Raw genomic sequence first — 12,994 nt, 5'->3', positions numbered from 1 at the left:
CTTACAGTTTTTTAAAGCAAATATTAGCTACATGCCAAATGGTTGACAACCAACAACTTACTAATTTTTGTTAAATATTTGTTTAATAGTTTTCTATTATTATTAAAAGAGATTTTACATTTTTCTTATAACCCTAGATGAATGATTGAAAGAATAACAGAGTGCGTCAAATCTGGTCGATGCATTTTCAAATCAATTCCAATTCAAGCAATGATATTACTGTTCAATAAAGGTTTGTCTTAAAGGAATATATAAGAACAATCATGCTCATGAAGGCTGAAGGCTCTTTAAAACATAGTCTTTCTACAAGTGCAATCGTTTAAATGATCTCATAAGCAACACAAAAAACGGAAAGCTCATAAACCAATCATAACAACTTGTGGTACGTGCAATTTGTCGTTAACAAGTCCATCGACTTGCTGGTCGGGCTTTGGGAGCAAACCCCTGTTCCACTTTCCAAACACGCACAATAAAAACAAGGTCCTCCTGCCCATCTCCTGGGTAGGGTCGATCGCTTCTCGTCACATCTTGCCGCCGGAAGGGAAATCTGAATTAATGAACTGGGCAGATTATCCACCTGAACCGGAAGCAAACGAACTGTAACCGTCCGTCCACACCGTGGGAGTACCCCGAGCTGGTGGAGAGGGTGCTGAGCGATGAGAGGAGGGGGTGGTTTTTACAAGGTGACTGCCTTCCGCACGTTTTACGAACGAATAAAAAACAACAATTCAGAACACGTTGGCAAAATATGCATATACACCTTCGGCACTCATTTTACACCCCCGTAAGGGGAGCCGTGGGGGACAGGTCGTTGACAAGGCGAGGGGCTGGGTGAGCGAGAGAGAGAGAGGGGTTCAACAGAATAAAATTCCTCTTGCAACATTGTACAAGCCACCGGACATCATTCCTTGCGAGTTCAGGTCAAAACTGGTGAGAAAATGGAAGCTCAACGACTTAAGGACACGGCCTTCGGGTATAAACGCACCCAGAACATGGCACTGCACTGATGGTCATTCCGTTCGGTAGGTCCAGGACGAAGGATGTTTTATTTTCTCCCATTTTTTTTACCTCCCTGTTCTTCACACGACCAGACAGGACTCCAATCCGATCTAACAAACGCCCCCGGATATCTTGACTTGTGGATGTGACCTGCTTTAGAAGTTCCAGCACGGATGAGGGATGGACCGATGCAAAGGTCGAAGACGTTAGAAGACGAAAAAGAAGAAAACAAATGAAGCAGCGTAAAACGAAGAAACACACAAGACAAGCAAACCCGGCGATCGTCGTCGTCGTCTCGGCTGACGCCGGGGGCGATTAACGCTTTAACTTTTCACGTTAAATTTGCAAACTAAACATTGCGCCGGGGAAGACAAACACACTTACACACACACTGATACAAGTACTAGGACGATCGAGAAAGAAAAAAACAAACCCCGAGAAAACCCTCTGGACATGCCGGGCGCACCAGCGAATGCATACAGATCAGCTTGTTATCGCTCGAAATGTACTCGAAGTCGTTATGTAAAGTGCGGTAGGATGCTTGTTTGCTTGTTGTGGATACGCTTCGGATTTTTCCTACCTGTAGTGTGTGTGTGTGTGTGTGTGTGTGTTTTACACTGTCTCTCATTTGTATTTTTTTTATTTAATCCTCTGATTCCGTTTTGTCGTTTGGCGTTCCTTTTTTCGGTTTGTAAAAGTTATCGGACTGTTGGACTTCTTTTTTCCTCCTTTTCTTGCTGTTTTACCTTTGCGGTTCGTCGTTTGCAGACGTTTACTTTTTATTTGCCAAAAAATTCCACCTGTTTTCTTACTGCCTGTTTGTGTATCTCCAGACTAGGTCCGATGAATCCTAAATGACCGAATACCCTCATCCCCCCCTCTCCTTCGCTCTCTCCCATGGAAGCCGTTGGATCTAATGTGCTATTTTAAACCGAAACGTACGACCCGCCCGGCAATTGCGTTAAGCGTTGGATTCGATTAAATTCCGTACCGAGCGGTGGTGGTTCTGTTTGCGTTTCTCCGATTGAGGTTGGTTCTTGAGGAGACGAGAGAACATCCAAAAAAGAAGAAAAAATGGCCGAGAAGAATGGAAAAGCCGAGTGATAAAGTCAACAGCGGTACGTGCCGAAAGAGGCGCTCGTTGAGGCGCTCAAATCAATTGCAAGATTATCGGGCGTACGATAAGGGCAACGTGAAACAATATGGCCTCCCTCCCCCGGCTGGTGCCCTTTGGCTGTTCAAGGAGATGGTGGTGACGTTGATTAGAAGATGATGCTGCACGGTTGGAGGGGTGCATTGCAACAATAACGACCGAACCGAAACCCTCCGATGCCGGTTTGGTGATTATGGCACGAGCACGTGATTGTTATGGGCCGCTTGTGCTATTTTGCATGTGCATGTGAAGCTCGGGGAACGTCAGACATGCAAACATCGTTTCCTTCAAACACCCCTGAGAAGGTTGCAAGGCGATGGCGAATAATCCTCACAATTAATTGCCACCATTGAAGTTTAATGAATTTCGATTTATTGGTGAGACGAAAGGACATGTTATGTGTGTTTGTTGCGAGATGAGATCCTTAAAATGTGATACAGTCAATTGCCGCTAGCATCTCGACGAGCTATCGATCCCTTCCCTCGATCGCTCTTCCTGCGAGGGGATGAAAACATCCTACTCATGTGCTCCTGGCGAGCAACTCTCAGTTCAGGAAAACCGGGTTGGCGTACCTCCGCACTATCGGAAGCGTTCGTTAGCAAAATCAGGTCAACGTTGTCGAGCATTATTCAATTTGTTGCCTCCCCGGGCTGGACTTTGAAACCCGGTCCACCGAAAGGCGACTTTCTTAATCGTCTTTTAAATAGTGATCATCTATTAGCGTGCCACTCGGAAGGATGGGAAAAAGCACCCGGGTTTCTTGGTGAATCTATTTCCGGTCTTTTTACCACCCACAAGAACACGACAAGTACCGGACTTTCAATCTATCGATCCGGCAGTTCATTTACCCACACCCACACCGGCCAGGAACTCCCATCCCACCGGGTGACCGGAACCGAGCAGGAACGTTCGACAAATAGACACCGTGGGCAAACATTTCATCAATGCTAACGAAGTCCCAAGAACCTGGGACGCTGAACACAATGGGGCCGCGAATCCCCTCGACGGCAGCGAACTGGTGTAACCGGCTCCGACGACCATCCGGCGACGAGTTTTTCCCTGCCTCACGGGAAAGGCGAGGGTAAAGCAAAGGCGAAGTAGTGGCACGCGGGGTGTCGGGATCGAAGAAAAGTCAAACAAAACAGCTTATCCCGCATCCTAACCGGGTTGGGGTTTTTTTTGTTGAATGTTGAGAACCACCGTGGTGTGAGTTTGGAAAACGGGGGAAAACAAAAGCGAAGAAACGGGAAGGTGCTTGAGGAACAAGGACGAAGCACGCGAAACGCGGCCGTCCGTTTGAACATCTGCAAAAGCAGCAGGTTGAACTGACATTGTCCGGGCGGTGGAGGAGTCGGTAAGTTGATAAATAGAGGCTCGAAGTAGTCGGTTCGCTTGAGGATGTTTTTCTTTTATTTTCACCCTCCCCAAGAAGTTTTCCTCCCCGAGGGGGAAAGCCTGGTGGGCGATCGCTAAGCTTTACGCGATGGATTAATGATATAAATAAACAAGGATGTCAATGTGCAAATCTGTGACCATGGGATAGGATAGACGATAAGGTGAAAAAGAGTGAGGAAGTACATTTTAAATGACATATGAAGACGGAGAAGTTAATGTATGAAGAACATTCTATGGTGTAGAAAGTTGAAAATTTACGATAAAGAAAGTTGAAAGGTACAAAATAAAAATTCAATATAAATAAAGTAACTTCGATTAAATTTGGTAAATTTTGTAAATGTCATATTTTTTCTTCAGCTGATATGATTTCAACAATATCTTTATCTTATCTCAGAAAAACAAGATCAATGATATATTATACCATATTTTCTCTTGTTTTCACGATTGGCATTTAGCAAAAACAGGAGTTTGAACAACTTAAAGACTAAATTTGTGAGCAAATGATTATTACATATTTTTAGGTTGAAAATAAAATAAAAGATAAAGTCACAAAATATCTGTCAAATACTTTAAATCCTGATGTGTGTGAACAATAATATGAATTTCTCAACATGTAATTCCCTTCCTTTTAACTTCTCATTCAATACATTCTTTTCTTTCCGGTCAAATTTGTTTTTAAAAATTGTAGAGATTTTTGTCCGCAATTACTTACCATTCGCAACCATGTTGTTATTGGACGAAGGTGCTGGACTAGCGATCGTCGTCTGCTGCTGCGCTAGCAGGGAAATGAGCACCAACTTTATCGGCAACAGAGTGGCCATCGTTAGGAAGGCCCCCGTACCGTCAAAGGGGGCCATCCTTGTTGCGGTGAACTAATTACCGGCACCGAACACCACTAGAGAATGTACAGTCGACCTTTAGAACCGTACGATCACGATCACTAAAAGTAATGTGCAGGTTGAACTTAAACTAAAAATTACGTTATTTGGAGTGTTTGCTACAATTATTGAATCACTTTAGTTTAATTTAAAGATTCCTTATCGTCGTTAAGCAAGTTTTGTTGAGATAAACAGTATAGAAACAACAGCACTTGTTTCGTTGTTTTTAAATAATGTATTTCCTCTAACTTCTACTGGTTATGCAATAGAAAACTTTACAGAAGAGACAACGTTGCACATTGCATCCGAAAACCCCGTTATAAAATGATCAATTGGAATTGTGTTTGAAAACACTTGTGCAGAATCAACTTCGTTTCGTTCACTAGCATTATCGAGCCACTTTTAATCACAATCACACGCTGCACTGTGAACATCTAAAGGGACAAAAAGCAGCATCCGATTCCAGTTAGAAATAAATTAAACACTCCCAATCGAACACATTTCCACGAAGTTTATTTTTCCGTTGAATTCTTCCAACATTTCCCGACTGTTCAATTTCTCATCCGCTGGTGAAGCACGACGTTGAACGTTTCGAACGGATGTTATCGACGCCAGTGACGGCCGAATTTCCCAAACCGGACCGGAAAACGGCCTACCAACGCACGCACGGGCGAACGGGAAGTTTGCTTCCACACGACGCTGCATCCGAGACAACACTGAAAGCGCATTCCGGGTGCCGCATCCATCCGAGCGCACACTGCGCTGAACCGCACATGGTATCCGGAGCGGCATCATCACCATCACCATCATCATCATCAACGTGGCCGCCGTCGTCGTCGTCGTTTGTCATTGACGTCGACGGCGCCGTTCGGTTTTAACGGCGGCGCATCATCATCCACGCGAATTTCGGTCCATGCTTGCCACGCGGTCCAACTCTCTTTCTCTCTCTCTGTTTACTTTTGGAAACGTCAAAAATGCCGGACTCGTCGAGATGCGGATGCTGGGAGATGAAATATTTCCCCGGGCTCGCCTTCTCTCTCCGGCAAAGTGTTTGTTTACATTTCACCGAGGACGAGGGAAAACCCGGTGGCATCGTAAAGGTTTCTCTCGTGAGATTTCCTAGTTTTCCCCTTCGTCAGCCGAACGAACGAATTTTCATCCCGAACCGTTTTCCCAGCTGGTGGATGTTTCTGGGGGGTAGCTCATGTTACGGCGCATGCGGACGTTTTTTGGTCGCTTTGGCACAAATAATAAAAAAAGAAACCCGTAAAGTTCCCCTCACCCGATTTCCGGATCGATCCACCAACTTCGGGTATCCTATTTCGGGTGAGAGTAATAAAAACAAAACTAACATTTTCCGAACCATCCGCGGAGGCTCTGCTTTTCTCCTCATCCTGATGAGCGCTTGCCTCTCGGGTTTTCGTTTTGTTTCTCTCTCTTTTCCACCGACCGGCAAAACGTTCCATTTTCCCTATGCTTGCTTCGGTATCGTTCCTTTTGTCGTGCTATTTCACTCACTCCCGCTTTAAATGGTTCGTGAACCAATCAAATTCGTTCTACACGTTGCCCGTCCGCCGTTTTCCCACGTGTATGTGTGTGTGCTTGTGCGTTTGATGATCCTTGTGGCGCCTTCGCCGGTCGGTCTTGAAATCGTCCCCCGTGGAATCGGTTTCTTCCAATCTACTCGCGCGGCGAACACGGACGGCGAAGGAGGAATATCCTTTCGAAGGCGCTTTTCGTACCATCTTCGAGAATCGCGCAAAATCCAATCGATTTCCCTCTCACTCTATCCAACGTGCAAGCACAAGGTAGAACTTCTCCCTTCCACGGCATCCTTAGATTGGTAGAACGACGGGGTTGCGTCATCTGCGGAAAAGCTTCACGTCTTTAGTTTCTTCTTTCCCGACGCGAGGAACTTTTCCGCAGGAGTTTTGTCTTACCGTTTGGGTGTTTTTATATTCCTTTCTGTTTTTTTGTAAACTAGTCTTCGTGGACGTAATCCCTCGGTTGTCCGACGTTGTACGGCGAATGGTTTTCGGAAGCTGCGCATTTCTGCGACCATTGCAGGTTGTCCCAATTCGGCCGGCCGCTCCCTGAGCGAGTGGTTCGGTTTTATTTTTGTTTTTAACCTTCCATTTCTCATCCTGGGCAGATGCAGGAGCAAACCATCTTGCAAGGCGCGTACGTTTCGTGTCTGGTTCGAGCTTTCCTGGGGAAATTGTTCGTTCTTTCCTACCTTTTCAATGATTCGCGACTAACCGATGACAGAAAAATACACTTTTGGGGAAAAAATAGAAAAGAAACAGTAACCTCGAAGCGTGCTCATCCCCATGGTGTGTCTCGTGGATGGAAGGCATAGGAATGCAGTCTCTACCCTCCATCGTCATCAATGCCCCTGCTCCACCTCAATACGTCACAGACTGCGAAGGGCGGGTTCCAAGAGTAACATTGACCCCAAGGACGACGTGCCTGACTTCGTGGTGTCGTTTTCGGAAAGGGAAAAGGTGTCGATGCGGAGGAGAGGGTCCATTGGCCCAACACAAGCGTAATACCCCTGCGGAGATCGGTTAATATACGAAGGTCCATCGCCGGCGGGACAATCTGAGATCAGCTTTAATGCTGAAATGGCTCCAAAACAGCTGTTTCCTGGCGACAAACGGTGACGTTCTATCACGTGCGCTGTTGCGGGAATAGAATAACGCCAGACGAAGAGGACAGCATCGTGATATCAGGTTTGCAAACTGCTACAGTTTATTCAGGATTTAAGACGTTCATCGTGTTCTTTTACCGTAGAATACGCGATGTATAACCCAATCCCGTTCAGTGCTGAATTATTTTGGAGTAAGATGAAAGTACTTAACAGTGACTGTAGTTGTTTCGCTTACAAACTAAGTAAATTGTTGACCCAAACCAGTTTTAAACATATCAAGATTGGTTTATTATTTTCTTTTAACGCTTTTATTACACCTCGTTTTGTTTGTTTTTTTTTTTTTTGTAGGAGCTAAGAACCAACTGTGAATGGAACTAACCCATCCAAAACTGTATGCTACTTTCCTTTAAAAATATAATAAAAGCCATAAAGCTCAAAGTTCAAACGTGACGCCTGTTTTGCAATATTTTTTTTACAGGTTTTATATTTTAAAGATTAACAGCACCTGCGATTCAACGATCGTAACTTTCACTTAACAGCAATTGTCAAACGCTCATTTCATCCAGGTGAATTACTTTACACCTAATTCCCTCCACCTTTAGAGTGTGTTTTATTTTTCATACATCGTGTAGGAGGGGCTAAGCTAGAATACCTATGAGAATTCGGAACCACTTGAACAACTGTTTCAAATTAGTAATTTTTTTCTCGTATCATCATTTTCGTATAAGCCATGCTACGAAGATCATTTTTCCAATTGTGCCAAACCATTGCGTCCCAAGTACTTGTTGAATTCTTATATGGTCCGTTGAGAGTAGCACCATAACCACAGTTGTCATACCACCAGGCTCCACCGGGCCTAGAAACACAATTTCCACTGCTGTTATCATTGTCTCTATCTTTCGTGCTGAATTTTGTGAAATGGCGTATCACAAACGAGTCCCCCGCTGTACCAGAATATTTCCCTAAACTCAAACTATATCCATCGTTTTCGCTACCGACCTCAAACTCACTATATCGAGCGTATCCGTAATTTCTGTGGTAATCTTTCATTTCTATAATAAGCTCGTATTTGCGGGCGGAAGTCAGTCTGTGGAGGTATTCCAATCCAAACCAAAACTCCCCGCCCAGGTTGCCGAAACCATTTCGGTACTCAGTCCAATTTCTGTCAAAGCTAACTTGGCCGTTGTATCGGTGCTGCATTACAATCCACCCACCGCCGAACGCCCCCTGTTCACAATAAACTGATACCTTCTCATGAGGATTAAGTTGGATCAGGTACACACCTGACGTAGATGCGTTTTTACATATCCTTGGGGCTTCCGTTTGGGTTGTTAGGTTTTTGATATACTCAGTTTGAAGTTCGACAAGCTTTTTCGTCTCGTCTTGTAACTTTTTCAAATTGGCCTGTTGTTTCCCTTCTAGATCACTTAGCTTAGCAGTCAGCTTACTCTCGAGATCACCCAACTTGAGACAGGAATGGATCTCGGTCGAGTTCGCAATATGTTCCATCTGAATGGTTTGGTTTTTCCCATATTCTGCTTGAAGGTCGAGAAGCTTTCTAGTCTCACCTTGAAGTTTTGTGAAGTCGGCCTGTTGTTTCCCTTCAAGATTACTGATCTTAGCAGTCAGCTTGTCCTCCAGAGTAGTCAGCTGGTCCTCCAGTTGAAAACTCAAATTGGTGTGTATGGTGTTCACATCGCGCGCTATTTCCTGCCACAGATCGTCCCTTGTTTTCATGGATTCCTCCAAATCGCACACTTTGTTACTTCCTACTTCCTGCAACGAGAACCATGCGCGTTTGTATGACCCGCCAAGACAACCACTTATCTGAAAAGAACTAAAATATTTACCTTCAACGCATGCTCAACTACATCCAGCTTCCCATCTCTTGCCTTCATGCTGAGCTGCATTTCATCGAACTTGTTGCGCAAATGGTCCAGCTTTCTATCCATCGTGTCAAGTAGATTGTGCTCTATTTCCTGCAACTTCTCCTGCAGAAAATCGAGCTTGGCCTTCAACAAATCCGCACCAACATCATCGGTACCCGAGATAGGCCCGAACACCCCCGAGATGGCAAACAACAAACAAACTAAACGCACTTTAGTTCTCATAACGAGGTACGTAACACTAAACTTTTGGCAACCGAATCGAGAACTCTACGCGGGTTGGTCCACAATGGAATTTGACGAACAGTCGTAGAACTTGGAGCCCTTTTATACTGCTATCCATTAACCTTAAAGGCACAGCTGTCGATGATCATGAACATGCGGGATCGGGTAATGTTATCACAGCATGTGGCTTAAAATAGCATCCCAGAATTTCAAGAGTCGCTGGGTTTCCCAATTAATAAGGCAGGACGTTGATAGCAAGTGTGAGGCGTTATACGCCTAAATGCGATTCATAAGACCTACATTTTGACCATTAAAATAGAAATGACAAAAAATCCATATCCGTTTGTTTTGTGAAAACAATTGGTCTTTAATTTTTGGATGAAAACTAACCTGTTTAAAATCAATTTTAATCCCATTCTTTCGGAAGAAATTTGATCAAAAACATATGAATTTGGGTAAATCAACTTAGGGACACAACTTAGGTTCGCCCAAGTTCCAGTTCGTCAAATCTGGAATAGTACGCGACAGAGTAGAGGCAAATTATCGTCGTGTTGTTGGCTGAATTTTGTGGAACGAGACGCTGAACATTCATGCAGAGTTTTTGCACCATGCCCAGCACATTGGTCACCTTCTTTGCCACTATATTTCGCGATATGAATATTTCTTAGTTGTGCTAGGTTGAGGTATACAGTTTACTAGTAATTTAATAGATGTAATTTTCGATTGACTGGAAACGTTAAAATAAATTTAAATTTACTGGAATCCAAAAAATACTGTCATAAGTTTACTGTAAAATTTTTTAAGATTTTTTCACTTTTTCTTTCAGCTGTTGTATGGAAATTTATTGAAGTTCATCAATATTTCAACCAATTTTAAAATAATTTCCATCCATATTATAGAACATGGTGCATTAGGCACGCTTTTTGTTTCACTGTTTCGCCGATATGCTTATCAACACCCAAATAAAAAACTAGCCCTGCAAGACGTTGTTTCATGAACCACCCAAATCCGCCTTATTATTAGGGGGAAGAAGAAATAAAGCGAACTCCACGTGCTTGACACTCGCCCGTTTCTTTTAGATTGTGATGTCTAACACTAGGCTTCAAAAGTTGATAAGTTGTTACAAACTGTAAAGATAAATTCATTTTGTGTATGTAAATTATTTAAATTTCTTATTTGATTTAACAATCATTTATGTCAATCAATTCACATGTTCTATTTGCGAGCAGTAATCTCTCACCAGCACTTTTTGTTTGAATTATATTGCACATGATTAATAAAACAAAAATACACACACTTCATTCGTTTGACAATGGTTCAACTGTATTCAGTCTATAACGTACAAAACACATCTCTTTTTACATATTGTGTTCGTTTTGTGCCGACGTGATGTAGTAGGTTATATTAAAATGTTTTAGTGAATCTTTCAGGTATTCGTCTTATTGATGTTGTGTATCAAATTGCTTTAGTTAGTTAACTTCTCTAAGCATCATTCTCGTGTAGGCCATAGGGAGCCCGTTGTATCGCAAATAGAACCACTTCATTGTCTTCCACTTATCAGTGGTGTTTCCGTACGGCCCGTTGAGATTGGACGTACCGCAACTGTTGTACCACCAGCCACCGTGCATCTGTATGGCACAATGTTCATCGTCGTGATAATCATTCTCTTCGTCCATCGTGGAGAATTTGTTTTCTTGGTGAGGAAGCAACGCATCTCCGGCCGTCCCGGTGTAATGCCCTACCTTCAGACGATACTTTTCCTCTTCACTTCGGATCAAGAACTCGTCGTACCGTGCGTATCCGTACCTTCCTTCGTAATCTTTCACCTCCACCATAAGCTCGTGCTTTCGGGCCCAAGTCAGCTTGTGCAGGTACTCTAACCCAAGCCAAAATTCCCCGTCCAGGTCGCCGAACCCATTCCGGTACTCCGTCCAGTTTCGGTAGAAATCCACTTGCCCGTTGAAACGGTGCTGGATTACAATCCAACCACCTCCGAACGCGGTCTGCTCACAAACTACCGACACGTTCTTGTTGGAGCCGATTTGTAGCACATACCTGCCGGACACCTTGTCGGGTTCTTCCCGGCATGAGCTGTAAACTTTCGCTTGGCCGGGCTGATTATTGATCAGCTTCTCTTCAAGATCGGCGATCTTTGCGATCAACTTGTTCTCTAGTGCATCCACCTTCGCCGCCACAGATGTTTCCAAATCGGCCAACTTGTTCAGCACTTTCTGTAAAGAGTCATACCTTTGCCTTCACACTTTGACCACGAGTTAGTTTGCGCGACATCAAACTTACCTTGAGCGAACGCTCGATTTCATCCAGTTTCCCATCGGATGTTTCAAGCGCTAAGGTTTCGTTGGCCACTATAAAAACAATGATCAAAAACAGACAAATTGAACACTTGCGCAGCTCCATTTGGCTTCGCAGCGAACAGGAAAAACACTTTCACTTTGCTTGACGAACCACGCCCGTCTGATGATGGTGCTCTAATCGCGCAGTTGTTTCTTATTCTTCGGAAATATAATGAAAAAAGGTACTGATTATGTTGGCGATCACCAAGTCTAAAAATAATTCAACACAGTGACGATGGTCAAGGGCGTCAAACCATACAGGGTATATTAATACGAATTAATCGTATTCTTTTTCAGAATCCGTGAGCGTGCCCGACTATGCGGTAAAATTTTACTTTATATTACCAATTTCTCAAAAAATGCAATTTAAAAAAAATTATAAACACACCCTTACCTATTTTCTTTAACAATCCTATTTTTATGCCAAAAAATTTTCATTTGACTACATTAAAAGTTGTCTAAAAAGAACGCCCTTCTTTTACAAGTTCATGTTTTATGAAGGGTTGTTAATTTGCTGCTTTGAGTCTGTCTCACAATTCAACTGATAAAAGAAAGCCATTCATGCTTTCTGGACCATGAAGGGTTAACCCAGAGTGCGATTGTGAGTTTTTCGACGTACGTTTGGTCAAAAGGTTATGCTTGATAAGACTCAAAAATGAACGACCATGACCCAATTTAAAACGCTCTAATCTAACTTGTCGTGTTGTTCACATTCTTCTCCACTTAGTATTTAGCCTTCCTTAAGCACGTTTATTTTATGTTGCATCTTGCATCAAACCACTTAATTCATTGCCAATTATTACCACTAAAGTCAAGTGAATTGTCTCTCTTTCTTATAATTTACCAAGAACTATTTTTGGAATTTGGAAATAACAACCGATTTGAATGAAGGTTCGAAAAGTAAATCATTCCGCTACTTTTTCTTTTCAAGCGAGTCCCGTTTTCTTTTGGTACAACAAACTCCCCCGGAACCCCGCCCTCGGAGGGTTATTTTTCCCACCATCTCCCACTGCGCGGTCGTTGGAGCAAGAAACGTAAACATAACGTCTGCGCATGCGTTCCGTACCCGCTCGAAATCCTTCAAGTACAATCAAAGTCAGCTGTTCGCTGTCATAACGATCCGCTTCGTTGTTGCTATGTTTTTCCTCTTCCTGTTGTTTCATATTTGTCCCCCCTTGATGTACTCGGTTGTTGGTGCTTTCCCCCAGGCCCGATTTTTTTTATATATTTCCTCTCGTCATGGCACACTGTTTGATTGCACTGACTCATCGGCGAATAGTTTTCGTTTCACTCGTACGAGTTTTGTGTTCCGATGTCGTTTTCCCAGTTTTCGTCGCGTAAATTGAATTCAGTTTGAAAACGAAAGGCTACCAGAAGGGGTTTCTTTACCTTTGTGGCAGTTTCCTTACATTTTTAAAGTGGAAAAAACAACCAACGGTGACGGCGAACGTCGC

At 43.4% G+C, this 12,994-nt stretch overlaps 2 protein-coding genes across 2 annotated transcripts in view; both read right to left on the bottom strand.

Moving 5' to 3' along the window:
• Positions 1-4,404, bottom strand: part of LOC131261906 (lachesin-like) — a 37,437-nt gene extending 33,033 nt beyond the window's left edge. The window contains exon 1 of the mRNA XM_058263763.1: positions 4,260-4,404. Within this exon, the coding sequence (XP_058119746.1) occupies positions 4,260-4,404 (145 nt within the window). The remainder of the gene's footprint in view (positions 1-4,259) is intronic.
• Positions 4,405-10,655: 6,251 nt separating this feature from the next.
• LOC131262368 (ficolin-2-like) lies at positions 10,656-12,703 on the bottom strand. Its single transcript, XM_058264359.1, has 3 exons — positions 12,607-12,703; positions 11,485-11,552; positions 10,656-11,417 (listed from the first exon to the last, which is right to left on the bottom strand). The coding sequence occupies exons 1-3, from the start codon at positions 12,701-12,703 to the stop codon at positions 10,656-10,658; spliced, it is 927 nt and encodes a 308-aa protein (XP_058120342.1).
• Between the last annotated feature and the right edge of the window lie 291 nt (positions 12,704-12,994).

The sequence above is a fragment of the Anopheles coustani genome, chromosome 2 (assembly GCF_943734705.1).
Source record: "Anopheles coustani chromosome 2, idAnoCousDA_361_x.2, whole genome shotgun sequence".
NCBI lineage: Eukaryota > Metazoa > Arthropoda > Insecta > Diptera > Culicidae > Anopheles > Anopheles coustani.
This window is presented reverse-complemented; position numbering and strand designations above follow the sequence as displayed.

Coding starts and splice junctions, on each gene's coding strand:
- LOC131262368 (XM_058264359.1), bottom strand. CDS start 12,703: ATGAAACAACAGGAAGAGGAAAAACATAGCAACAACGAAGCGGATCGT. Junction 11,553..12,606: donor ACTTGAAGGATTTCGAGCGG/GTACGGAACGCA, acceptor TTGTTTTTATAG/TGGCCAACGAAACCTTAGCG. Junction 11,418..11,484: donor AAATCGAGCGTTCGCTCAAG/GTAAGTTTGATG, acceptor GACTCTTTACAG/AAAGTGCTGAACAAGTTGGC.